The sequence below is a fragment of the Stylophora pistillata genome, chromosome 11 (assembly GCF_964205215.1).
Source record: "Stylophora pistillata chromosome 11, jaStyPist1.2, whole genome shotgun sequence".
In the NCBI taxonomy this organism is placed as follows: domain Eukaryota; kingdom Metazoa; phylum Cnidaria; class Anthozoa; order Scleractinia; family Pocilloporidae; genus Stylophora; species Stylophora pistillata.
The window spans coordinates 899,710-925,000 of NC_142529.1; the positions used below are offsets into that span (position 1 = coordinate 899,710).

The 25,291-nt window shown below is 38.6% G+C and overlaps 5 protein-coding genes across 9 annotated transcripts in view; 4 read left to right on the forward strand and 1 right to left on the reverse strand.

The window, feature by feature from the left end:
• Positions 1-1,504: 1,504 nt before the first annotated feature.
• LOC148719592 (uncharacterized) lies at positions 1,505-4,139 on the reverse strand. Its single transcript, XM_088738878.1, has 2 exons — positions 3,840-4,139; positions 1,505-3,552 (listed from the first exon to the last, which is right to left on the reverse strand). The coding sequence occupies exons 1-2, from the start codon at positions 3,979-3,981 to the stop codon at positions 1,997-1,999; spliced, it is 1,698 nt and encodes a 565-aa protein (XP_088595004.1). The 5' UTR covers positions 3,982-4,139; the 3' UTR covers positions 1,505-1,996.
• A 3,274-nt stretch (positions 4,140-7,413) lies between these two features.
• LOC111323917 (retinol dehydrogenase 8) lies at positions 7,414-11,300 on the forward strand. Its single transcript, XM_022927367.2, has 3 exons — positions 7,414-7,803; positions 8,583-8,856; positions 10,826-11,300. The coding sequence occupies exons 1-3, from the start codon at positions 7,536-7,538 to the stop codon at positions 11,157-11,159; spliced, it is 876 nt and encodes a 291-aa protein (XP_022783102.2). The 5' UTR covers positions 7,414-7,535; the 3' UTR covers positions 11,160-11,300.
• Positions 11,301-12,076: 776 nt separating this feature from the next.
• Positions 12,077-15,158, forward strand: LOC111323918 (retinol dehydrogenase 8). Its single transcript, XM_022927368.2, has 3 exons — positions 12,077-12,937; positions 13,989-14,262; positions 14,692-15,158. Exons 1-3 carry the CDS (start codon positions 12,673-12,675, stop codon positions 15,023-15,025), a joined length of 873 nt encoding a protein of 290 aa, XP_022783103.2. The 5' UTR covers positions 12,077-12,672; the 3' UTR covers positions 15,026-15,158.
• Positions 15,159-16,201: 1,043 nt separating this feature from the next.
• LOC111323948 (retinol dehydrogenase 8-like) lies at positions 16,202-17,922 on the forward strand. The gene is made up of 3 exons (XM_022927408.2): positions 16,202-16,575; positions 16,785-17,058; positions 17,411-17,922. The coding sequence occupies exons 1-3, from the start codon at positions 16,308-16,310 to the stop codon at positions 17,742-17,744; spliced, it is 876 nt and encodes a 291-aa protein (XP_022783143.2). The 5' UTR covers positions 16,202-16,307; the 3' UTR covers positions 17,745-17,922.
• Positions 17,923-19,203: 1,281 nt separating this feature from the next.
• LOC111323911 (uncharacterized) overlaps positions 19,204-25,291 on the forward strand; it is a 21,969-nt gene continuing 15,881 nt past the window's right edge. For 4 of the 5 annotated variants that reach the window (XM_088738872.1, XM_088738874.1, XM_088738877.1 and 1 more), the window contains exons 1-14: positions 19,204-19,325; positions 19,912-19,986; positions 20,067-20,176; positions 20,798-20,874; positions 21,710-21,776; positions 21,959-22,047; positions 22,217-22,271; positions 22,362-22,422; positions 22,946-23,007; positions 23,591-23,686; positions 23,881-23,952; positions 24,131-24,297; positions 24,715-24,793; positions 25,163-25,244. In XM_088738872.1, the coding sequence (XP_088594998.1) occupies positions 19,313-19,325; positions 19,912-19,986; positions 20,067-20,176; positions 20,798-20,874; positions 21,710-21,776; positions 21,959-22,047; positions 22,217-22,271; positions 22,362-22,422; positions 22,946-23,007; positions 23,591-23,686; positions 23,881-23,952; positions 24,131-24,297; positions 24,715-24,793; positions 25,163-25,244 (1,105 nt within the window). In that variant the 5' untranslated portion in view covers positions 19,204-19,312. Of the gene's footprint in view, positions 19,326-19,505; positions 19,561-19,911; positions 19,987-20,066; positions 20,177-20,797; positions 20,875-21,709; positions 21,777-21,958; positions 22,048-22,216; positions 22,272-22,361; positions 22,423-22,945; positions 23,008-23,590; positions 23,687-23,880; positions 23,953-24,130; positions 24,298-24,714; positions 24,794-25,162; positions 25,245-25,291 lie in introns of all 5 variants that reach the window. The other variant, XM_088738875.1, reaches the window with a different exon arrangement.

Consider the following 25,291-nt stretch of genomic DNA (forward strand, 5'->3'; position numbering starts at 1 on the left):
GAGGGCAAATGTAGGTAGCATCCTGGGCAGGCAACGCTTCCGACAATAAATTTTTAGTCTTAAACTTTCCCCTTGGCGTAGAAACAAAAGAACATCGCTTCACTGACAGATTTCGCTGAGGCACACAGCCATACTGCTAGGCCGACGTTACGCGATCTCACCACCAGCTTCGTCATCCTAATGCTCAGATCCCCACAACAACTAAACTTTTTTTTCTCAACGTGACATGACATGATTGCAGAAAAAGGCCGCACAGAAGGGCGTGACAAAAAAAAAATTGCTTGATCATGCCTAATCAGTGTTGCTCAGACAGATGGATGGAATTTCACATGGTTTTCACTCCAGTGACCTAGCCTCCAGTGATAGCTATTCCATCACGGCTCTTCAAATCGTGTTGATTTCTGGCTGTCCTAGTAGCATGGGCTCCCTACAGCTGTTTCTTGCCAAAGATGCTCAGAAACGCTTCAAGGTTTACGCCACCATGAGAAATCTGGCGAAGAAAGGACAACTGGAGGAAGAAGGAAAGGAATATCTTGGAGACAGCAGATAACCCCCAGTACAAGCTGGTCAGAAGCCGCATAGTAGATACTCAATGTAATTACGCATTAAGACCTAGAGAAAGACATCGAAATATCCGCGACACCTCAACCAACAAATTAAAAAACTTTATCTCAAACCAATACGCTACATTTATTGCACGTGACTAGTTTTGCCATATGTGCTTGTTAGTTGCTAATATCATTAATTTTTTCTTAGATATATACTTTTGAATATTAACTAGTTTTACTACTTCAGCAAAAAACATTCCGACGTTTATCTTTTTCCGCAAGAGAATATCAGGGTTCTCCCGTTTTTCTCTTACTTTCCCTTGGTGGGGTATAGATACATTTAACAAGTAGATTCCATCTTGCCGTGATTAATTTGTGGTAAGAACATCATCTTTTTCTTTTTACTTCTTTCGTGCACCCCTCCTTAAAACTTAAAGCATGAAAGAAGTAGCTACAACTTCTTTATAAGGAAAAAATACAGGGCGGATCCAGAAAATTCAGAAAGAGGGGGCCGAGTCCCCCACCCTCCCCCCGAATGAAAACTTCACTTTTCAGGAGAGGCAGCATACATAAATAAGGAAAGCTACGAAATTGAAAATTGAAACCTGATTGTATAATTATAACAACACTCATATAGAAGGGTTGGGGTCGTACAAAAACGTTTTGAAAATACAAGAAAAAAAAGGGGGGCCGCGGCCTCCTCGGGCCCTCAGCCCGGCTAAATCCGCCTATGAAATACAGAACCAATTTAAAAAAACGGGAAAAATATCAACGGCTTCTCTCATTGTAGATTTTTTTCGCCGTTGCATCGTTAAGGCGGGGGTAAACCTGAAAAAATGCCCATTTTTCACTCATTTTTCACAGCTAGGACTTACTTCAAAACTTAGGCAAACTATATATCCCTGGAAAGCTTATGACTTGAAGATCATGAAAAAAAATATTTTAGACTCAACATGTCAATTGTAATAGGATACCACTCATTTAATTGAGCTCCCTGCTGGGTTCTACCAGGGGTTACTTAAGAAAAGATAACTCCTTCTGGAATTAATGAAAAATAACGTTTTTAGTATCAATTCAAAGAAGACATGTTGCTTACTGTTATAAGCAGAGGGATTTCTAATATGTTGAAAACATTTTAAATGATGATCAATTAAATTTGACATGGAAAATCAGAGGGGTGTTTCACTTCATAACTTTAAGTACATACATCATATGGAAAATTGCTCTGCTTATAACACAAAACTTATTAAAAGGAACAAATGCTGAAAATTTCAGATCAATTGGATAAATTGTTGTCAAGATATCTTTTCTAGAAGACAAAATTATTGCGTAATGATAAAATGGCCTTTAAACTTACAGATAGCAATCAAACTTAATTTTTTACAATATGTAACCACTATAGTGGCCCAAGTGTCCATATTTTGTCCACAGGAGTATCTAAAAGTAATTTAAAAACATCCTGGTTCATAAGTAACTCCTTCAGCTTCTCGAAGGGCTTCCTCTCGACGAGTCCTCAGAAGTCGCTCCCCTTGACGCCGTCTCTTTTCCTTCTGCATAACCTGCAAATCGGACTTAGCCAATCTTTTACTGTCTTTTGCATGTGTTGCCACTCTTGTACAAACACCACCAGGGATACAAAGCCTCTCCATGATTTTTAGCCTACTAGAAGCTCCATTATGGTAGTGGCAGACTGCTGATGCTGCAGCACACCGAATTACTTTTGCACCATGGTGTTTATGTTTAGGACACCGTACCCACACCATTGAGTTAACACACTCATTGGGATTTTGTGTTGTTCCCAACACACACCTCTCTAGCAATTTCGAGTCACTTAGAGTCATAAAAGTGGGTTTCAAGACATCAAGAAAGACATCTGGCAAACAGTTACCACTACTGTATGTAGATGTTCCTGTTGCTTTGTCTTGCTTCCATTTACACCAAGAGGATTCCCCTGGTGGACAAAATCGATGCTGTTTGGCTGGGTCATTTGACTCAACATTGTGATGGAGTATTGCAATAATGTTTTTTTTCATTCCATAAACTGCAACCTCCACCTCCCTTCTTCCTGGATTGGATTTCCTGATGGTATTTTGCCGAATTGCAAGTCCATAATCTTTCTGGAACTTCTTTATTCTTGTGTCAGACAGTCTCCCTATACCACCAATAGGTTTGCCATCAGCTAGTTTCCCTTTAGTTCTAGCCTTCAGGTTCAACAGATGTTTGCCCATCCTTTTTTGGACATGTCCCACGCAGTCTAATTTCTCAACTTTGATTTCACCATAAATATTTTCCACAGAATTAAAGGCCTTGCTATCACCATCGCTCACCATCCATCTGTACCTCAGGTTGTGACGTTCCAATGACCTTTCCCACAAGACTACAGCTCCTTCACACTCCATTGCTGGTGAGCTACCAGCAAAGTTTATGTCACACTCATGTTCCAACAACCACTCCTCAAATTCTTCCTCATTTACACATTTTGCTTTATTTAAAGCACATTTCTGACATGCCTTTGAAAGGACATGGTAGTCCAAAACTTCACCAGTGTCCACTGAAATGACAAAAACCACTCCAGTTAATGAGGTAAACCCTCGTTTGGCCCAAGTGCCATCAAAACTTACAACAGCATCCAGAGTATCATCCAGATCTTTTTCTGGGTTTTCTTCCAAAATCTGCTGCCGAAGTCTCTCTCCAGCTTTTCTCATGTCATCCTTTGCTTCATCCTCAAGAGCTTCCAGGATGTTGTCCACTTGTTTGTAGTAGGCAGGCTTAGAAAGGCAAGGCATGTTCATTATACCACAGAATGTGGCAAGGCCTTCATAACCACAGCCACTCTCTATAGCATGGTAGACAACTCGGCGGTTAATGTCATAGGATTTCCCTCGCTGGGTCACACCACTGGATGTTGGAAGCGGACTGGATTCCTCACAGGAACTGCACTGAAGGGAAAACTGTGACATCAGCCCTGCTCTTGCACTTTTATCTTCCTCAAGAGTTAAGGTGCCTAAAGACAAATCAAGTGAAAATTGTAACATAAATCGGGCAATTTTATTATAAGCAAAGTACAGACCTCAAGTCAGAAATACACATACTGTGGTTTTTCCCCATAATTTTTTGTTTACAGTTTATATGCACAATATATACCTCAAAATCTTTCTCTTAACCAATCCAAGATTTAATAGATAAATCAGCATATTTAGCAGGGGAAACTGGAACTAAGGGTCGAAATGATATGGGAAATACGTCATAATCGAGAACAGAGAAAGACATAGATTTCAAAAAATTTCTCACCTTTCTCACACACGTGTGCCTTAGAGAGGGCCGTGGATAAATTTTTCACATTTATTAATCTATATTCCTCGCTTTCCTCGGTATTGAAGGTATACTCTTCATCAGTGCTGTCTAAAAGAAGCTCCTCGTCGGCATATTTCATTTTCTTTCTTGAGGAACCAACGGTTTCTTTAGAGTCCGAGTCGGAGAGCTGATTTTCATCCCGCGAAGTGCTCGGAGTTGAGGCGGCGATTTCGTAAACATCAGGAGCTGTTTCTTCAGACTCTTCTTTCTGTTTTCGCCTTCCAGAAAAATATCTCTTTCTTTTCTTCCTGTTTTCTGTCACTTTTCACATGGTTTGGCGAAAACTCTCCGACCCACTAACTCCCTCTCCCCTCAACTCATCCTGTGCTTGATTTACACCAACCTCGTTCCCAGAGCCTTTTCCCTTAGTTGGGGGTGGAGTTGGGGGTGGGGCTAAGGAAAGGCCCTGGGAACGAGGTTGAATTTACACGACTAGTTAAAACGGTTCACTGCTCCGGATCCTGCCTTGAGATTCCGCCGTGACTTGACTCGACAGGTTGTCGATCTTAGACAGAGTGGGGATGTCTCTCGAAGAACGTTTTCGTTAAGCTTAGTGAGTTCCACATATGCGAATTCTTCCGTCCAGTTTAGGCACAAAAAACATTCCTGCATAACCTGGTTACAAGATTTTCTTTTGCTTACAAGGCGTTATTTTGCAAGACCCTACCGCTAATTTCAAATCAACTCTTGGGGACATTTCCTTCACTACGGTTGCTCCAAATGATATGGAATGGTTTACTGGACTATATTAGGAAAGAAAATGATTTTGATATGTTTAAGAGACTCATTAAGACCCAGGCCTATAGCGACCTGCCTTAAGTTATTTTGGGTTTTTATTTTTCTACTTTTATCTTCTCTTTACTTCTTACTTGTTACGAGCTATGCTAGATTACCTATTATGAAGGAAATGTGACAAATGATAGTTTTTAATGTTAAAATGCGCAAAAGAGCAAAAAGCAAAAGAGTTATTAAGTTTTTGGAATTTCAAGAGGTTGGGATTTTATGTATCAATTAATCCCTTATTCTCAATAAGACTCGCTGGTCTTGCACTTTAGAAGCGGAGAAAGTATATTAAGAATTACCATGAGAGAAAGACATGTAAAAGTAGGATTTGGCGTACTCTTTCAATAATTTTTATCTTCTTTAATCGCAAAAAGGCTATTGATGGACGGCAATTAGCTGATGAAACCCTTTTTTATAGCGACTTTCACGAGGGGTAACTGAGAAAGCAAAGCCATGATGATCAGTCACAGAGAAAGCTTAAAAATATGCAGAATTATTCTGATGTACGTAGCCTGGAGAATGATACTATGTTCTTATTGACTGATTGGGAGGTCCGTGTTAGTTTCGAAACGCTTAGCTCGTGTACATTTATGTTATGTTTGTTCCGGTCTATTATTTCTTCGTTGGTTAATGATTATTACTTACCGTATTTCCTCGAATAATAGCCGGGGGCCATTATTTTTTTTTTCGCACAAAAAGGGGGCAATTATTCGAGGAAAGGCGATTATTCGAGGGAGGCGATAATATCAAATATTTCTCATAGAAGGTCGTGCCTTAAATATTTTGTTTTATTAGACTATTAAATCAAAAAATAATCACACCAAATATAAACCGAACATGGGCTTTTTAGTGTTTCAAATTTGTTTCTTTGATTACAGTAATCAATGTTCAATGTCAATATCTTCGGCGTCAGAGCCTGAATCATCGCTGATGACTTTAATTGACTTTAATTTCAGCTTCATCATTCAGATCCGACCGCACGATGGAATCCAGTGATTGGAGAAAAGCTTCTGTGCAAGAACGACAAAAAAGAAGAAACAAAAGCATATGACGACTTTGCGGTCGGTTTATATAAAGATGGAAAAGATAGCAGTGGCGGCTCTGATGTTGTGGTTTGGCATGTACCAATTGAACTATCCCATCTCGTTTGCACTTTCCTAATTGCAGAAGATAGCGATGAAGGCGATGCCGAGGTTATCGGAAAGCGGACTTTAGAAAACGGACTTGTTCTTCCAGCGATTTATTCATTGCGAACAAGGAACAAGAATACCTCCGATGTGTTAAAGAGAGAGCTCCAAGCAATAAAAGAAAAAGTGAAGTATATGAACGTTGTCATAGAAAAAAAACTAAAAAAATCGGTGCTTTTGTAATCATTCAGTGGTCACGGAACAATTGAATAAAAGCTTGTTTGTTACCCAAGATGCCAATTATTAACTTGAGAGGGGGGTAGGAGAAAGAGAAAATGGTGAGGGGAGGGGGAGGGGGCGATTATTTTAAATATTTCGGTCAAAGGGGGGGGAGGCGATTAATCGAAGGACGGCTATTATTCGAGGAAATACGGGGGTACCTTCTAAGTTTTTTATTTCAATCAGTTTCATTAAGCACATGCACCAGATATTATATTTCATACTTCATCGCTATAAGTTGCTGTCGACACTACCAATTTTTTCTGCTAATTCACGAATCATCTGCTATTAGCAAGTTACATACAATCATTAGGAGCTAGACCAAAGTAAGTTTTTCCGTTAGTTCCCTTATTTGGTACGTACATTGGCCTTTTTTCTCGCTCTCAGTTCACTTTATAATCGCTTCATTAATTATTAGGCTAGTGTTACATTTCTCAGGTGTATTTTCTCAGTTTGGATTCTGTTGTATTTTCTTTTAGTTCGAACCCAGCCACATAAATTCAGCAACACAACTTCAGCTACAGCCATCAATCTTTACTACGCTATCTTCAATCTATACTTCGCCCTTTTATCTGTGATTTCACACCGATCTCTTTAATTTCGTTTCTTATTTTGATTGCGTACCTCAATTAGTAAAATCGTGATTTATATCGTGCGTTCGAATTGTCTTCTTCGCTAAACTAACATAACATAATATAACATTTATTCAGGAAGCTAGAACACAAATGTAAAAAATACATCCTGAAAAGGGAAAATCGTGAGGTTAGCCCTGTGTAAAAACAATTTCCCTGACTAAAAACATACAAAAGATAAAATTTAATGACTACAGATTCAATAAATATTCAATAAATATTCAAATAAATTTTAAGTCTACTCTTAAAAACAGACAATGATTCGGCGTGGACAATGTATCCTGGCAAGCTATTCCATTTCCCCACAATGCGAATGAAGAAACAATATTTGTAACAATTACAAACCACTCTTTTCAGGTAAAGTTTATAGTCGTGGTTAGCTCTTGTACGCTTATTGGCAAACACAAATAAATATGGGAAAGAGAGGTGATCAATACCAAAAACTATCTTATAACATTAAACCAGAGATAGAAATTCTCTCCGTTTTTCTAGTAACCTTTGGAGTTCACTGGCGGACGTACGGACTTATCCTGCTGGCAGAGGCGTTTATTTGTTAACTTCCTCTACGGTCCACGTAAAAATTATTTATTTTTACGGGGACCTTAGGGGAAGTTAACAAATAAACGCCTCTACCAGCAGGGTAGTACGGATTGAGCGCAGCGATGCAATCACGTGCCACTTGACTTCATTAAAAATATGTATGCACAAATGACGCAGCATACCGAACTCACTTAGAGGTGGGCTGTGCAAGTACAGTTTTGATCTGCAGTTCAAACGTTAAACTGTCAAAGGGGTGCTGATAAGAAGAGATTATGTCTTCTCCTCAAATTGTGCTGATTTCTGGCTGTTCAAGCGGCATGGGACTCGCCACGGCTGTGTTTCTCGCTAAAGATGCTCAGAAACGCTTCAAGGTGTACGCCACCATGAGAAATCTGGCGAAGAAAGGACAACTGGAAGAGGAAGGAAAGGAATATCTTGGAGACACACTGGTTATTAAACAGATGGACGTTTGTAGTGACGAGTCAGTGGAGAAAGCTGTGAAAGAAGTGCTGGACACAGAGGAAAGAATTGATGTACTGTGTAAGTTACCTTTCGCTGATTTGTTGATGTTCCGGATCGTTTAAGTTGGAGTCAAGTTGTTATTTCATACTTATACATATTGCGTGAATCTAAGAGTTACTAACTGAAGTGGAACCCCACTAAGCTCGAACCTCCAAGATCCGATTTCCCTTGAACCATGTCATTTACCATCAGCTAAACTCAAACTCGCGCTAACTTTTTTTTGTCTCCCTTGAGAGTTCACTTAAGCGGGGTTCTACCGTGTTGAGAATATTTGCTAAGTAGCCTATTAAATACAGGAGCGGATCCAGGAATTTTTGACTGGGGGGGTCCAAACTTTGGTGCAGAAAGGACTGTTGGACTCTTTCGAGGCAAATTACTTCTCCCCATCACCCCCCACACCCCCTCCCACCAGTCGCAGTTGCGCATTATAATTCCTTGGCCGCTTACCGTTTACTTGGATTCATTAATTAAAAAAATCAGCCAGTTAAAAAGTGATATATGATCCTGTCGATGTAAGAATTTCATTCTCAAAGTTGTAAGCGTCGGGTCTGATAGGGGGGTCCGGACCCCCCAGACCCTCCCCCTGGATCCGCCACTGAAATACATTATCACCGATGAGTTCTATTCTTTACTTTGTTTCCATCAGTAAAAACATCAGTTTTATATAAGTAAAATGTTTTCCTCTGAGCAGCTCAGGTAAACATTGCTTTCTTTAACAGTTTGCGCTGTAGAAAGATCCTCTTTATTTATAAGGTTCTTTCTTGATTTGTGGCCATGTTATTGTACAATGTTTGCAGTTAACAATGCCGGCGTGTCACTTTCAACAATCCTCGACTGTGTCCCTATGGAAATGGCCAAGGAAGTATTTGACATCAACTTTTTTGGGACCTTGCGGTTGATACAAGCAGTTCTCCCAAGCATGAAAGCAAGACAAAGTGGACACATAATCAACAACAGCAGTATTTTTGGAATTATCGGTGCCCCATTCTTCGAGATATACAGTGCATCGAAGTTTGCTGTGGAGGGGCTAACAGAATCTCTAGTTCCAGTACTTAAGCAGTTTAACATAAGGTAAAACTAATCAGCTATGAATGTTTGATCTCTTCTTTTAAATTTTTTTCTCTCTTTTGCATCTAGGGCCTTGTATTAATGTCAAAGGGTATTTTTACTGAAAATAGAATTTTTACAAGAGATCCCCCTCAGACTAAGACAAACATTTCCATCATTTCTTAGGGGTTATGAAAAGTCTTCAAAGAATGTAACAGAACCCCTTTATTTTGTAAGGGATTGAGTAGTTGGCAGTTTAACTTTGGTAATAGTGTAGTTATCTCAATATTTACCATGTTAGTATTTCCAAAAGCCTCTTTTAAGTTCTCTTTGCTGGCTCTGACTGAGTTGGATCTGATTTGATTCCAAGGCCTTTTGACATTTTAGTTGCAATCATTAAGTATTTGAAACCAGTATTCCTTCAGCAGTTACTGATATTTCTGCTTAGCTTAAGTTGCTGTAAAGAGAAATTATTTTGTGGTTTGCAATTTTTGGAATTTTTGGAATTTTTTCTTTTAATTTACTCAGTAGCCTGTGATTTGCGTGTAACATCTTCCAGCCATATCCATATAATTCAGCAAATAAATAATGTGAATATTAAGCAATTATTGAATGAGGTTGAGCATGATATCATGAATTATCAATGTGAGATCTGAGTTATCTGCCAAAGCTGAGTAGATAATGTGGACACAAGGTTTAATAATTTATGATATCATGTGAAAACTGAATTCAATAACATTGTTTCATTATACATTTCTTTTCTGTTTGCAAAATTTGAGAGCGCTAGACACACGAGGGCCTTGGAAAGTGGGCAGACTTTGAACTCAACATGATAACCCAATTTATTGTTTTCTCAGTTTGCGAGTGGCAGTACAAATCCTGCAATCTGATTGGTTCAGTGAGCACGCAGTATTCTCTCCTCCGGCCCGCTCTCAGCAGGGTTTCTATTTTGTGTTGAGTTGCTATGTAGAACATCTCTAGCTTTATTGCAACTTTTTCATTAATATATATGTTGTTTTGCTGGCTGGGCAGCATTTTTTAGCAAAGACTTATGATGTCACCTTTAGCCCAGATATGGTGTTTAATTTCTCTCTTCTCTCTCTCCCTGGAATCACCTTGGATTTTCTGCAAAAAATTGATTTCAAAATTAATTTTGTGGTAAATCTGATATTAGATAGATTGACACATTGCCTGAAAACCATTTGTAATTTAATAATCCTTCACAAAAAGTAGCTCAGAAAGTTAAAAGGAGAGGTATAGGCAGTTAACAATTACATTAATCAATGTGACTCTCATTCACTTAATATCTGAATTCTCCAAAGCAATTTGTACATGTTTAAAATGTGGAGCTAAGGTTAGAGATCTTCAATATTCAATAATCACACTTTTGTGTATTTGTTGCAAGTCCCTTAGATGCAAACATTTCCACCATAAATTTCATAGTAGAAACCGAAGGAATTCATTGAGTGAAGTCACATTACATTCCCTTGTATCTGGCTAGAAAAAACATCTCATTCAACTTCAGTTTTTCGGTATAAGAAAGACAAGAAATATGACATCACATGTAGACTCTCGGAATGATTTCACTTACGATAAGACTTTCCGTGACATTTAAAACTGAACAGAGGTAAAATCTTCAAAGATTGATTGTCATTGGAAATGAATTGAGTATGTCTTGAATACTGTCTTGAATATGGCATCCAAGATCTCGGGCACAGGTTTTCCCTCCACAGACCTTCTGGCTGGTGAACAACATTCATATCTGCTGCATGTATTGCGTTATCATATCAACTTCACATGTCACTGTATATTGACCATATGCTCTCGACCATTCAGAGTTTTCATTATAAGTCTCGTGTATATTAATCAAACTTATCAGGTAGAAGTTGTTTAATTTTGATCAAATACCCAATTCTTGTGAATAATTTTCAGTGAAATGTGTAATAGCTAGAGGGTAGAATTTAATGTGTTTTTGTTTATCCTTCTGAAATAGATGCACTCTTCTTGAGCCAGGCCCTGTAAGGAGTGCAATTGGAGACAACAATACTGAAAGGACCAAGGGTGTTGACTTGAAAACCGTTGACCAAAAAACACAAGACTTGTGGGTCAGAATGCTGGGAAGAATTGGTCCAACCTTTGAAGGAAATTTATTAACTTCACAGGAAATAGCAGAGGTCGTTCAAGGTATAATTCTAAGCGATGAGGGCCAGTTTCGTTATCTACCTAATAAAGCAATGTTGGATGAAGAAATTACAGCCAGATTTGCTGATGCTACAGGGTTTAAATCTGTGAACCTCATCACCAAAAAGTTTTGTGATGAGAAGTAGTATTCCTACAAAGTCTGCAATTTAAAAAATGATTTTGAAAAAATGTAGAATAGGCAAGAGAGTGGAAGGGCAAACTTTCAACTTGTATTCATAGAAGTGTCATGTGATCCAATAAAGAAATAAAAGTTGCTGTAAATATGATTTACTCAGAACCAATTTTTGTAATGATGTTTTTTTTTTAGAGTGTCAATTAACCCCAATCACTTTCCTCACCATAGATGGAACTTCTGCCCCCATTAATCCTTTCATTATTTTATTAAATTCCTCCCTGTTAGGTAAATATCTATTTCTGAAGATTTCATTGGTAGCAAGGAGGGTGGATTTGCCTCTTTAATCTGCTCTCTTTTCCCCTCACATGGGTTTATGAAACTTCTCCGACCCACCAACTCTCTCTCACCTCCAACACCTTGTACTTAATTTCCACTAGCTAAAGACGGTGCACTGTTCCTGACATGTTTGATGTCGAATACCTTGGTTTTATTTTTTTTTAGAATATCTAACGGAAGGTTTTTCAGTGTTAATGATTGTAAATGAACATTCCTCAACCGTTAGTCCCGTCTGCAGTTGATATCAGGGTTAGTGATTGTTGCGCGTATATGACGTCTGAACAGTTGTTTGAGAAATGAGCCCGCGCTTCTCAAAATCTGCTTTTCGAGAGGGGGATCTCGAACGGGTGGTGGAGTTACGGCCCACGGTAAACATTTTGGCCATTTTGCGGCTAACGGTTAATATCTTTCCCTTGTTGTCCATGTTATTTTTTTTTTTTTTTTTTTTACTGTCAACGCTTTTTCTACTAAAGGTCAAAACTATTCAATTTTTACGCCTAACGACTAATTTTTTTGGCCTTTTCGCAGCTAAGGACTACTGAACCCCATTGAGGCCCTCGAAGGGGGAAGGCTAGATCTGAGAGCTAGTAGGAGCTTAGTAATGGGCTCCTGGAGTAAGGCAGAAATAGATCCGACAGCTAAAATAATTCAACAGGTGTATCTTGGTAACGAAATCTTTTGTTATTTATTTGGTAACTCCTAGTTTTGTTATTGACTTTTTCGGGAAAATTTTTTTCGAAAAGGAATATTTTCCATCGCAACCAGGGAAGAATATTGTTACTTGAACAGCGAAAAAGCGTTGATATTTAAATAATACTTTGTGGATTACCTAGTTATACGACTTTTGCAAAAATCTGCCAACTAAGGTGATAGAGTTCCTTGTTTATCTTTCCAAAAGACAAAATCAGAACATATTACATTTATCATTGCAGTATTTTATATAGCCACGCCTAAATTTTTTAAATCTGAATTCAGTTAAATTTTGCCTCCTTGAATTTTTTACGTCAATTTCTGAAAGCTGCGATTTTTGCCCCCTGCTTTGTTCAAACAAAGTCAGAGAAGGTCAAGTATAAATAAACTGAGTTATTTTCATTTCTATTCACGCCTTTGACAGCGCTGATTTTCGTAACCTGTTTACTTATACAAGCTACTTAGCCACCCCATTAGCAGACTGACAATCATTTAACATGGCCGCCCAAATCGTGTTGATTTCTGGCTGTTCTAGCGGCATCGGACTCGCTACAGCTGTGTTTCTCGCTAAAGATGCTCAGAAACGCTTCAAGGTTTACGCCACCATGAGAAATCTGGCGAAGAAAAGACAACTGGAGGAAGAAGGAAAGGAATATCTTGAAGACACACTGGTTATTAAACAGATGGACGTGTGTAATGACGAGTCTGTGGAGAAAGCTGTGAAAGAAGTGCTGGACACAGAGGGAAGAATTGATGTACTGTGTAAGTTACTTATTTTTGTTGATTTGTTAATATTCCTGATAGTTTTGTCGGAGATAAGTTGTAGTTTTCCATTTAACTGGTCACAAATATATATCAATCAGCTTAGTGCAATATCACGGATGAGTTCTCTTCCATACTTTGTTAATCTCAGTAAAAACACTGTATGTTTCTAAATCGACATGTTGATTTCGCAACTCCATTGAAACAATGATCGGATCCTTAGGTTTAAGTTGCCTTTTGCAATTGAGATACGCTAAATTTAGTTCAGGCAAGGACGGCCAGAATAATGTAAAACGGTCTACAGAACAAAAGAAGCCACAACAAAATTACAGGAAAAAGCTGACTAAATCCTTCTTGACTCGTCATGCAATGGCGGGCACAGCAATCATTCGCCAGTGCCGTAGGCTAATCATTGAAAAGAGAAATTTTGTTTTGTTTCGTCTTTTTAATTAAAGGAACCCATAACCTTAAATTTTAATTAAAGGAACACCAAAAAGCCTTAAAGTTATATTTAGGCTGGGCTTCTTTAAACGAAATCCAAGGTGATCAAAGAAACCAATCACAAAAAAGGAAAATACCACCCGAAGTGTCCACAAGTAAAACTGCTTATTAGAGACCGGTCATTATCAAGTGTTTATAGTCTCTTGGTCGTTATTTATCGCTTAAAGGTGGGGGTGGTAGTGGTGGAAAGAGTTTGGTTACGTCATGGTAAAATTTTTTTGATCTTGTGAACGCCCCTTATTGACAGTCAATTTTCTACCGTCCCCTCCCCCCTCACCCCTCTCCCCCTTTACACTCTGTTAGCGAAGACTGATTTCCTCTCCGTCCCCCCTGTAGCTGTAAGTCATTTGGTGTTTACCGAAATCCTCAGACCCCCCCCCCCCCTCCCACCCTATTCCGGGAGATGAATAATGACTGGCCATAAATCAAGTGTGGATAACAAAGTCGCGATCGGTTTTGATTAGTTGAGAGTGTGCAGCGAGGTTTGCTATCCCAAATTATATTAATTTGTACAGAGTACTAAATTTATCATACCTTCTTATTTTTGTAGTTAATAATGCAGGAATCGGCTTAATTACTGCGCTGGAATGTATTCCAATTAAAATGGCTAAGGAACTGTTTGAAGTGAATTACTTTGGAGCATTGAGGTTAATTCAGGCAGTGATACCAAGCATGAAAGCGAGGCACACTGGCCTGATCATCAACAACAGTAGTCATTTTGGCATTGTTGGAGTTCCTTTTGTGGATATTTACTGTTCGTCCAAGTTTGCAATCGAAGGTCTGACGGAAAGCATGGCTCCAGTCCTGCGGCAGTTCAACATCAGGTGTGGTGTATTTTGAAGCAGCCTCTTCTTTTTGGCGAAGTCCGTTGTGCAAGTCAAAATTGATCAGTGAAAACAATTGATGTTGGCGTGTTGAAAAAGAAAAGTAAGGACTACAGCGCAGCACGCTGACATAAATTTTTTCATAGGTTTTTCATTTCTAATCGTGCAACAATCTTCGCCGAAGAGGAGGGACAGCTTGAAGTCTAGCTGTAATTAGCACATCCTTCATTTTCCGGCGATCTCGAAAGTGCCCCTTAAATTGGTTTTATGAAGAGGCAGTTGTTGGTAACGTAAGCTTATCTTATGAATAGAGGAAAACTTCACGGTCTCATTTCAAAAACTCTCACTACATACCGTTCAGTTGCAATATCGAGCATGTGTTGCTTCCTGCTTAGTATAGTTTTTTCAATGTGTCTATGTTATTATTAGGTGCTGCTTGTTGGAGCCAGGCCCCGTGCAAACTACTATTGTACCCAAAGCAAACGAATGGAGCGAAGCAGGTGTGGACCTGACGATCTTAGATCCAAAGACAAAGGATATAATGGAATCTGTATTCTCCAACGTACACAGAACCTTCAGCGCCGCCATGCAGAGCTGTGAGGAGGTGGCGCAAATTGTGCAGGAAATAATCTTAGGAGAAAAGAAAAATTTGCGACATCAAACCAACGAAAAATTTGGACCTGGTGAAATCCCTGCCAAATTAGCTGATCGCACAGGAAATGCATCGGTTGATATTATATCAAAGCACTATTTGGGGAAATAAAATTTCTGTTTTAACCAGCTCTCAAATATAGCTAGCGTACAAACGTCAGCAATTTATTGTCGTTTACGATTTACTATGAATCAACATTACTCTTCCAGAACGTTTGACGTTAAATAAAATAACAGAGAAGGTACCTATTCATTAGTGTATGAATTACTGCAATTCACATGACTTCAGGGAATACCATTACGATAACAGCAGCAAAATATATTTTCCTCTTAACCTTTACCTCCCAAGATCCAATTAGTAAATCTCCCTACTTCCCTTCATACATTTCCTTATGAATTGGACAGGAGAATTTGGTCTTATTCGAAAACAAAACCCTCTGGCTGATAAACTGTTCTCATAACGTGTTGACAAGATAACGTTTTGGAGTTTAAGGATCAATTAATCCATTATTCCGGAAAAAGACTTGCCGGTCTTGCAAATTTATTGATTCTTTAGGAATCAGTCGTGTCTATCTCTCTTGGTAATTTTTTATGATACTTTCTCAGCTTTTAAAGTAGTAGGCTTGGCGTATTCTTCCAATATATTTTTATCTGCCATCATTGCAAAAAAGCAAAGACACAATTGACGTCATTTCTATTATCAGTGATCGACAACAATTAGCTGATGAAACACTGCAAGGTGTAACTGAAAAAGCAAAGCCATCATGATCAGTCACAGAGAAAGCTTAAAAATATGCAGAATCATTCTGATGTAGTTAACCCAGAGAATGATATAGCTCCTTAATTTACATAAAAGCTTTGGTAAAAATAACTTTTCGCGAGACAGCGTGTATCCTACGTATTACAAATTACAAATTCAAATGTTCAATAGACTTTCTCTAAATCGCAGCGAAATTTACCGGCTCGTTAAGAGCACTAATTGGCAGGTATACCATGATCCAGAGTGAATAATAATCGCTTATTCGTTAGCGTGCATGTAATGAGTGCAGTGCGCTTGAAGGCTCTTGCTATATTTTGTACTCTCCGACAAAATAAAAACAAATTTGGACAAGGCCAAGAAAAATCTAAATCGTTAATCCTCATCTGCTTGAAACGAAATAAAAAAATCTATCGAACAATATCGTTCTTAAGCCATGTGGATTTAGTGCTTACTAAGTGTTTTATTTACGCAATCACGTGCTTGTTCATTGTTTTTACGTGGTAGAAATGAATAATAAATATACTAGAATGACGCAGCTTAACAAACTCATTTAAAGGCGGGCTGAGCTAGTACAGCTATCATTTGTAGTGAAAAAGCCGCAAAACTGTCAAAAGAGTGCTGATACAAAGAGATCATGTCTTCTCCTCAAATTGTGCTGATTTCTGGCTGTTCTAGCGGCATCGGACTCGCTACAGCTGTGTTTCTCGCCAAAGATGCTCAGAAACGCTTCAAGGTCTACGCCACCATGAGAAATCTGGCGAAGAAAGGACAACTAGAGGAAGAAGGAAAGGAATATCTTGGAGACACACTGATCATCAAACAGATGGACGTTTGTAGTGACGAGTCAGTGGAGAAAGCTGTGAAAGAAGTGCTGGACACAGAAGGGAGAGTTGATGTACTTTGTAAGTTCTACTGCTCTGATTTTATTCCAAGTAATGGACCGTACTAGGAGAATTTTATTTACGCTTCTTTGGAAAAAAGATACTGAAGGAGCAAAATACCTTTGCTTTGTCAGAGCCGCGTTTTGGACGCGATTGAAATATAAGCATTCAAGAACAAGTTTCCGTCAGCCACCCTCCATTCACTAACTATTTTCTTTTCAAATTTACAGTTAATAACGCCGGCACGCTTATTATGTCAGCGCTGGAGTGTGTTCCCATCAAAGTCACCAAAGAACTGTTTGAAGTCAACGTCTTCGGAGCACTGAGATTGATCCAGGCCGTGCTACCTAGCATGAAAGCGAGGCGGAGTGGGCTGATCATTAATAACAGCAGCCATCACGGTGTTGTTGGAGTTCCTTTTGTGGAAATTTACAGCTCGTCAAAGTTTGCTTTGGAAGGTCTGACAGAGAGTATGGCTCCACTACTCTGTCAGTTTAACATAAGGTAAGACGCTTTTCCCTCTCACCACAGGGGTAAGTTACTTTTACCTCTCTTTCAAGTCTGGTTTTTCATTCCTTTGGAAGGAATGCGGGCTTCCTCTGAGAGCAGCGGGTGTTTACCGAGCCGCCAACTGTCGCGCCCTTTTCATGAAAATAGCGAGGTCCATTACGTCACGATCTCAAACCAATTATTGCTACCCAGTCAATAATTGTCCTGGTCTCCAGATTTAAATCATATTGACAGTTCGGAGGGGAACGATTTGGATTACAATTTTCTTTAGTTAATCGTTACATCCACCCATTCTTTGATTTTATGGTTTCTTATCTTAGATTTCTGTCTTTGTATCTTTTTTCAGATGCTGTCTGCTGCAACCAGGTCCCGTTGAAACTCCTGTAAGGTCGAAAGCGAGCGACTGGAGCCAAGAAAGCTTAGACTTGACAACTATGGACGCCAAGACGAAAAGTTTGATGGAAGCGGTTAATGAATATTTTGGCAAAATTCTCGGTGAAACCATTCAGAGTAGTGAAGAAATTGCGCAAATTGTACAAGAAATCATTTTAGGGGAGAAGAAAAACCTGCGACATCAAACTAATGTAAAATACGGCCCCGGTGAAATTGCTGCCAAATTAGCAGATCCTACGGGGGACGCATTGATTAATCTTGTGGCTAAACGTTATTTAAATCAGTAAATGTTCTGTTATTTGTCTAACTCCATTTCTTCAGTAAGCTTTTAAGTCGGAAATCTTAAATTAACTTTGGTGAAGTTTACTTCATATGAGTATCTCGACATTGTGAAAATTAGGTCTGGATTTGTTATCTTTTAAGGCCAGTTGGACAATAATAAAACTTAGGAAAGAAAACGTCTTATGTACGGATAGTTTGATGATCAGGGAAGGTAATCGAAATCATAAATAAGGATTTCTGCCTTGTAGAGGTTTGATCACTCGTGTTCATGCAACGCCTCCCCAAAAGTTCAAATATCATGATGTATCTTAAAATAACCCCCCTGCCTCCCCTAAATGCCCCATCCCCACCCATGGTAAGTAGTCCTCTTTGTTTGACCGTCGTTTTAAAAACCCAATGGTTTATGTGTTGCAACAATCCAACGATCTTTTCAAGTAGATCAAAGTCGAATGAATATGCCGAAAAAGAAAAACTGAATCGATTAGTAAACCTTAATGACCTCTACGATTGTCTCACGCGTCACAGCCATGTCATCGTCTGAAAAACTTAAATTGTCCTATTAAGAACCTCCTCGATGGTGTAAGTTGACAGTTGGCTACAATTATGCACGAATGTACTAAGCAAGTCATTCAGTTGTATCCATGGCTGAAATTAAGTTTCCTCTGAATTTGTTTAAAGCTACACACCTAGGAACATTATTTGAATACCACATGCATAAACTATGTAAGATGTCATGACCTTGAACCATTTTATATATAAAACCTGAGCATGAATTCGTCGTGAATATATGAGAGCAACATTTTTTTTTACCGCGCTATTATGCTTATCAAGTTAATGAGGGGGACACAGTGCCATAGGCAGGCGATTCTCAAGATTTAACATAAGTTCAAATTGACAGCTGCCAAGATGTTAGCGGAGCGACCGAGCATCGTAATTTAATTTCTCTACAAGGCACCTGGAAGGATATTTTAATTGTCTGGCACTGCAGGCCTCAGCATGAATTTTCGTTCGGTATGCACTGTTCGTTTTTCTTGGCAGATGGTAGCATTATATCGTTTTTAACGTGTAGACAACAACAACGAAAAAAACAAAACAATACAAAACAAAATGCAAAACAAGATTCTATCCTTAAGAGAAATAGACTAGAATCCAGGGTTTTTCCTTTGATCTCACATACAGCCCCAGTCATCTTTTGATCCTATGATTTCTATTTGGAAACTTTTGAGGTATACCTTAAGTTGCCTTGCCACAAGCTCGAGTGACCCCGAAGCAACTGAAAGGGGATAAGTAAACAAAAATGGACTATGAAAGAATGACCGGTGAGATCCGTGTAATTAAGATTTTTTGTGACATGAAGAGAAGGTGTGAAAAAGGGAACCGATTTCCCCCGGTTAACAGTTCCTCTCTGGTAAGTGATACACCATCCAATGTTACGTATGTACCTCCTACTGTTAGCGGGTATCAGTTTGTCAGTGACACAACCGGGACCTTATCAATGCCTGGTGTTCGAGCCAAAATTTGACTGTGCGAGGTCTCTGTAATTTTGTGACGAATTTAATTTGCTGGCTGAATTATGGAGGCAAAAGGTATGTTGATGTCTGGAAAGCCGGAGAGCTGTGTGTAACCATGCTTCGAAAAGCAGTTGTAGGTTCTTTATATTTCGACTTCGTCTGTATGGTTGAAAGATTATAAGAGATAGCGTTTCTTTATGGCCAAAAGATATTTATAAACTCTTTAAGGTTAAAATCTAATTTCGTGCTACGCAGACCCATTTCTGTCACTTACTGGTTACTGCTAGGTACATGAAGTGACATGGAAAAGGTAATTATCAATTTGTCATGAATACTCTTTAAAATGACTATTCATTGCACGCAAAGCAGTAAGAGTCAGTTCGCTGCTTAAATGTCTCGAAGATGACAAGCTGGTACGGCCTTAGATCAACGAAAAGAAGTTTTAAACTTAAGCAAAATGTTGAAATGGTCGTCTTGATAAAAGGGTTTTGTTATTGACGTAACACATTTCTTAATTTTAGTGCTAAGAATTTAGTACTGCATCAGACAATTCACGTCTCCAGCCGGGCAATTTTGGTACTTATTTACTTGTAAATTTCCCTATTTTTATCTTTTGATCATTACCGTGTATATTCACTATCATTTGTCTTTTATCGGTTAGGGATGCATATGTGGTTCCTTGTTTTAGTTTTGTTTTGGGCCGGAAGCACATCTTACTCATACTCAGCATACCAAGGTATTTTTCAGTTTCAGTTTTCTGATGAAGCCATCAGAAATTTGCAAACCTCTCAACGCAGTGAAATTTTTTTCTCTCAGAATGGCAGAGCGAGTCACTGAGAGACGATATCGATGACAATTTCGATATTGTGTTTCCTGAAAGAATTGACAAGGGACGCTCAAAGAGAGATCTTTCCACAGGATTAGAGGTGTATGACCTTTCAGTTTCAGTGAGATCTAGAGACGTGCTCAATGTGCAATATAGTATTATTTTACAAGTTCTCTGTTATCTCTGCCTTTAAAGTCGTGTTTTGACGTTTTATGTTTTTTTTTTTCTCTAATCCCATCAAGCTCTACTCTCCTTCACATCCGTTATTTGCGATGTCACCGGCGCAACGGGAAAAACATTGCGCAACTTCCTAAAGGAGGCTACTTGCTCGCGTGCACGCAAAAAGAAGAGTTTGCAATCCTGTTTTCCACAAGCCCTTAGTAAGATGATACTCCAAAAATATAGCCGGTTCAATACCCTAACTGAAGACATATACTTTGCATGCCCTGTTCAGTGTTAAGTCCCTTTAGTCATTATAAGAGACTTTTCAAATCAGATTTGTGTTTTCCATTTCAGTTGCCCTATCTAACACTCCTTCCATTGCAACGAAGGCGAACAAACCTCAAAGTTCTTTTAAGTGCAATTTCCCTTGATTACTATTTTTTAATATTTCAATGAAGAGATGCCAAGAGATACCAACTGGTTGAGACACCATGTGTTCATCTATGACAATAATGATTGTAAAAATAAGGTGCGTCCTACTACTTTGAATTCCTGACAGAATGGCCACGACGAGGAGGCGACGTTTAAGCTGAGAGCTTTTGGCAAAGATGTTGTGGTGGAAGTTCATATTAACAAGTAAGTACTGTAGAAACTGTAACTTCACTTGGCAAAGTTGGTCAAACAAACCCTACATTAACTGTGCGTGGCCATTCATGATTGACCATAACATTACACTCTCTGAACGCACATCTTATTGCTTATATTACCAGTGGGTCTATGAGATTTTTTATGAGTAAGTAAGTAATAAAGTAAAAGCTTTATTAATGTGTCGATGTATTTAGTTTTCACAACTAATTGGGGACATAAAAAAGAAATAAATAAGTAAATTAATAGATAAGATACAATAGAAATAAATAAGTAAATTAATAGATAAGATACAATAGAATTATTTACAAACAAGAAATTATGAAGGATGTAGATATAATTTATATGATTTATATGACAAGACAAACCTCGCCTTAAACCCTTCACACGTTAACATTAATATTCATATTCTCCACTCTGATTTCTCTTCATTTTGCGCTTCTTCAAGCTTAGCAACCTCCCGCGTGCATCCATAACTCAATACTGTACGCTGAAATGTTTACCATTTGTTAATCTTACTGACAAGGAGAAATTGTATGACATTCAGGAGCTTCTTAAATTGCTGATCATTTTCTTGATTCTCATGACCATTATATTTGATTCAGGGGTGATACTATAATGAGAAATTAGAAACCAGTCCCTCTCATAGATTCAAGGGTTAAGAGAATGAGGAATAATGATCTAAATATCAACACCATTCATACCTCTTCTGTCTAGATTTGCTTCTTGGGTTGCTGCCTGGAAATGAGCGAAAGAGTAATTGTGTAATGACGTTTTTCTGAATAATTACACAGTTATGATTAATTATTTATTTGTTTTCCATCAGGATGGTTTCTTCGCCACAGTTTACTCTTCGTTATTTTAAAGAAGACGGCCAAGTGGTCCAAAGAAAGGTAACGCACCAACCAGAAATTACCCCAGCCAGCTCTTATCCATCATCGCATCTTTCTAGAACGGAGGATAGTTGTTACACGCTCGGCAATATCTTACTACTCATGTAGATCTTCAGAGCTAAACTATCCAAAATGCAGTCTTTCACTTTTATTACAACTCATGTTTCCTACTGTAATGTTAGGAGGCACCGCCCAACTGCCAATATCAAGGTCACCTGAGAGGTCACGAGGCGCAGTCAACGGTCATTCTTGATACTTGTCATGGATTAAGGTGACTCTTATCACGTGATGTATTGTGCGTTTCGTACCTGAAATTTTCATTTGTTTCCAAAAAACATATAATAGTACAACTTTCAAAAATTACAATGGCAACTTGTTTGTTAGTGTGTGTTTTAAGATTTTCACGTTCCTCAGTGTTAACCACGTTTTCCCTTTTTCAGCGGCTTGATTGAAGACGAGGATGGTAGAATGTACATAGAACCATATCCAGCAAAGGTCTGCGAGGGATTTTGTAACTTGATAACAGTCAGCTTAACATCATGTCATTAAAAATAATCCTTTCATCATTCCATCGTAATATTACAGGGGGAAGGAGCGCACAAGATATTCAAGACAAGAGACGGAAAATGGAAAATGTTTTCATGTGGTAAGTTAGCACCTTAAAAGACCTCAATCTTTTTTGTGGCGTCTGTCTTTAACGGGAGCTTAGAGAATGTGCACATTTGCTTACAACATTATCAAACACATTTCATGGGCGCAGTCAGGACTTTTTTTTAACCACAGGGTCTTACAGTAATGCCCTATTAGAATTTAGGAGAAAACAGGTTATTCTGATGTTTTGGATTATCAATTTTTTTTCGTTAAAACAGAAAGAGGATCAAAACCAATGTATGACCCAAACAGGCAAGCCCTTGCATTACTTCTCTGTGCACCAGAAAACAGTGGCAAAGCTCCGGCACTCTTTTCGTCTCATTCCTGTCGCAATGACAGTTCTTCTTTGTTCGTTTCTGTAACGGGATGAAGTTCGCCGGCTATATTCATACGCAACCTTCGCTACTAATATCCCTTTTGAAGATCGCTAGGATGAAGCCACGGGATCCATCCAAGCGGATTTCTGCTTCTGATTATTACTGAATGATTTACCGAAACATCCATGTTGATTTTTCAAGGAGCCAGTTTGGACGGGAATACCACAGCAGAAGAACTGAGCCATTCACAGATCAAATCTAGGGTAAGTCTTAAGAATAACATAAACAGTGGATCATAGTATGTACAGTAGTTTTAAGCATCTAAACTGTTTAATTACTCCACTTGGGGTGGAAGGCAGAACATGCACATATTCCTTTTTCATGTATTTTATCATATTTTCATATTTGTGGGATTAACATTAAACTCATTTGAGAGCTAGATGAAAAAAAGCTCTAGACAGGGCCAAACTATTCACAATTTGTATAGAACAAATGGAAGTAAAAGGTCGGTTGTAAGGGACCACATCAGGCCGGGCCAAAGCGCCGTCAAATGCCTCAAATGAGATTTCTTAGACTGTTATTTAACGACCTTTCAATGATTGGAACTAAAAACGGATTGATGTCCGTATCTGAGCAACAGGACACCCACCCCTCCCCTGTAACCCAACAACAATCAACTGATAGCAAGTTAGGGTTAATTTTAGGCGAGGGGAGGGGTAGGTGCGCAGTTGCTTTGATACTGAAATCGATCCATTTTAACTATACTCGGATTGGCGGATTGAGTTTTCTGTTCTAAGTAATGACAAGATCTGTTACATTTTAATGAAGTATTCCGATTATTTCCAGGTAAGGCGTGTAGCTGAAGAGTCAGTGTATAAAAAATACTTGACAACAACGAAAACAAGATATACGGAATTAATGATCATTGTTGACAATGCTGTGGTAAGGTTTTGCTTTTTTGAGGTTAAAATACTCCTTTTTTTTTTATCAAACGAAGTTTTTATCCAAAAATGCTGGTACTTTTCAAGATTACGCGGGTGGGAGAGATCATACCCGCCTGATCTATCGTAGAAAACAAGTTATCAATGTTTATACGACTAGTGTAACGTGTTCTATTGCTGTTTTCTTGGTTGCAGTACAAGAAATACAAGCAAGACATTGACGACGTGAAACGAAGAGTTTTTACACTTGTAAATGCTGTTGATACGGTAAATTGCTTAAAGGAGTTGGTTGTAATGTCATCTACTCATTTCAAAACGTTCGAGGTTCCATTCACGGAAATCAGACGGAATGATCTATAAAATTCTAGGGTTGAAAACGTCTATTCTTTATGAAGCTTAAAGAACTTTTAAGCGCAGCTTTAGCTTCGTCATATCACTGTTACAGATTTATCGCAAGATCAACATTCGAGTTGTGTTATCTGCGCTTGAAATATGGACTGACGAGGATCACGTCCCTTTTGTGAAGAGAGCCGGTGATGATTTAAGAAATTTCTTGAGTCATCACTCCAGCAGACTGGCAGGCGTCACCTACGATAGTATACACCTGTTGAGGTATGGAACCCGCGGGGCTAAATGAAACTTGCTAAGATTTAGTTCGTTAATCTAACTGATTAATTCATAAGGTCACTGTTGGCAGGCTGATTGAGGTATTTGGTCACAGGTGGAAGAAAACGGATAGAAAAATAGGTAGACAGATAGACTCCTTTACTGAAGTCCAACTTTACCATTTTCTCATTCTAAGAGCCGCGTCAGAGAGCAGACATTATAAGAATCAAGCTGTACCAAAGAACCACGTATTTTCATGTCTGAGATCGGTATTAATTAATTCCTTAGCGAAATGATCGTATGTTTACATCATCAGAGATAAATTCAAATCACATTACTTCTTTGTTTTGAAAGTACTGAGAATCAGTGACAGTTAGTCACGTTACGGAGTAATCAAATATCTTGTTTCACCATTCTAAACAGGGGTGTGATGTGGGACGATTATGGTGGAATGGCATACAGAGGAGAGATTTGCACCAGACGATCGCTGGGCGTGGATGCGGTAGGCCTGTAATCGTAAAGCATAATCACTTGCTTGATAATTACATCAGCATTTATTCCTTGTATTTACGTACGTAAAAATGTTAACACATGGCATAAGTCCTTTTTCTTTCAATCATTGAGTAGTTTAGAACACTGCACTTTGACAACTATATGTAAATTTTTCTCGTTATAAAAATTTTTGGGAGTTTACAAAATCCTCAAGAAAATTTTAATGAACGACGTTTAGCGGATAAATGCGTAAACGAAGACTATCCATTGTTTTCAGCTTATTCTTCGCGCGATCTTCAGACCAAAAAATTGTCTCCTCCGGAGAGAAGCATTTCCGTTACTTTGTTACTTACAGGTTGCTATGTTGTTCTATTTATAGTGGAACTACTGGGGTTCCCTTGGTCCTTGGTTAGCTTTATCTCATGAACTTGGGCACAACTTTAACTTTGACCACGATAACAGTATGTAAATATTTCCGTGTGCAGTAATTGCTTCTTCAACGATGTTA

What these genes read in the sequence shown, in the direction of transcription:
- LOC111323918 (XM_022927368.2), top strand. Translation starts at nt 12,673, where the DNA reads ATGGCCGCCCAAATCGTGTTGATTTCTGGCTGTTCTAGCGGCATCGGA. An exon ending in GGGAAGAATTGATGTACTGT is followed by an intron (nt 12,938 to 13,988) that starts GTAAGTTACTTA and finishes TTATTTTTGTAG; the next exon opens with TTAATAATGCAGGAATCGGC. An exon ending in CTGCGGCAGTTCAACATCAG is followed by an intron (nt 14,263 to 14,691) that starts GTGTGGTGTATT and finishes TGTTATTATTAG; the next exon opens with GTGCTGCTTGTTGGAGCCAG.
- LOC111323917 (XM_022927367.2), top strand. Translation starts at nt 7,536, where the DNA reads ATGTCTTCTCCTCAAATTGTGCTGATTTCTGGCTGTTCAAGCGGCATG. An exon ending in GGAAAGAATTGATGTACTGT is followed by an intron (nt 7,804 to 8,582) that starts GTAAGTTACCTT and finishes CAATGTTTGCAG; the next exon opens with TTAACAATGCCGGCGTGTCA. An exon ending in CTTAAGCAGTTTAACATAAG is followed by an intron (nt 8,857 to 10,825) that starts GTAAAACTAATC and finishes CTTCTGAAATAG; the next exon opens with ATGCACTCTTCTTGAGCCAG.
- LOC148719592 (XM_088738878.1), bottom strand. Translation starts at nt 3,981, where the DNA reads ATGAAATATGCCGACGAGGAGCTTCTTTTAGACAGCACTGATGAAGAG. An exon ending in GGCACACGTGTGTGAGAAAG is followed by an intron (nt 3,553 to 3,839) that starts GTGAGAAATTTT and finishes ATTTGTCTTTAG; the next exon opens with GCACCTTAACTCTTGAGGAA.
- LOC111323948 (XM_022927408.2), top strand. Translation starts at nt 16,308, where the DNA reads ATGTCTTCTCCTCAAATTGTGCTGATTTCTGGCTGTTCTAGCGGCATC. An exon ending in AGGGAGAGTTGATGTACTTT is followed by an intron (nt 16,576 to 16,784) that starts GTAAGTTCTACT and finishes TCAAATTTACAG; the next exon opens with TTAATAACGCCGGCACGCTT. An exon ending in CTCTGTCAGTTTAACATAAG is followed by an intron (nt 17,059 to 17,410) that starts GTAAGACGCTTT and finishes ATCTTTTTTCAG; the next exon opens with ATGCTGTCTGCTGCAACCAG.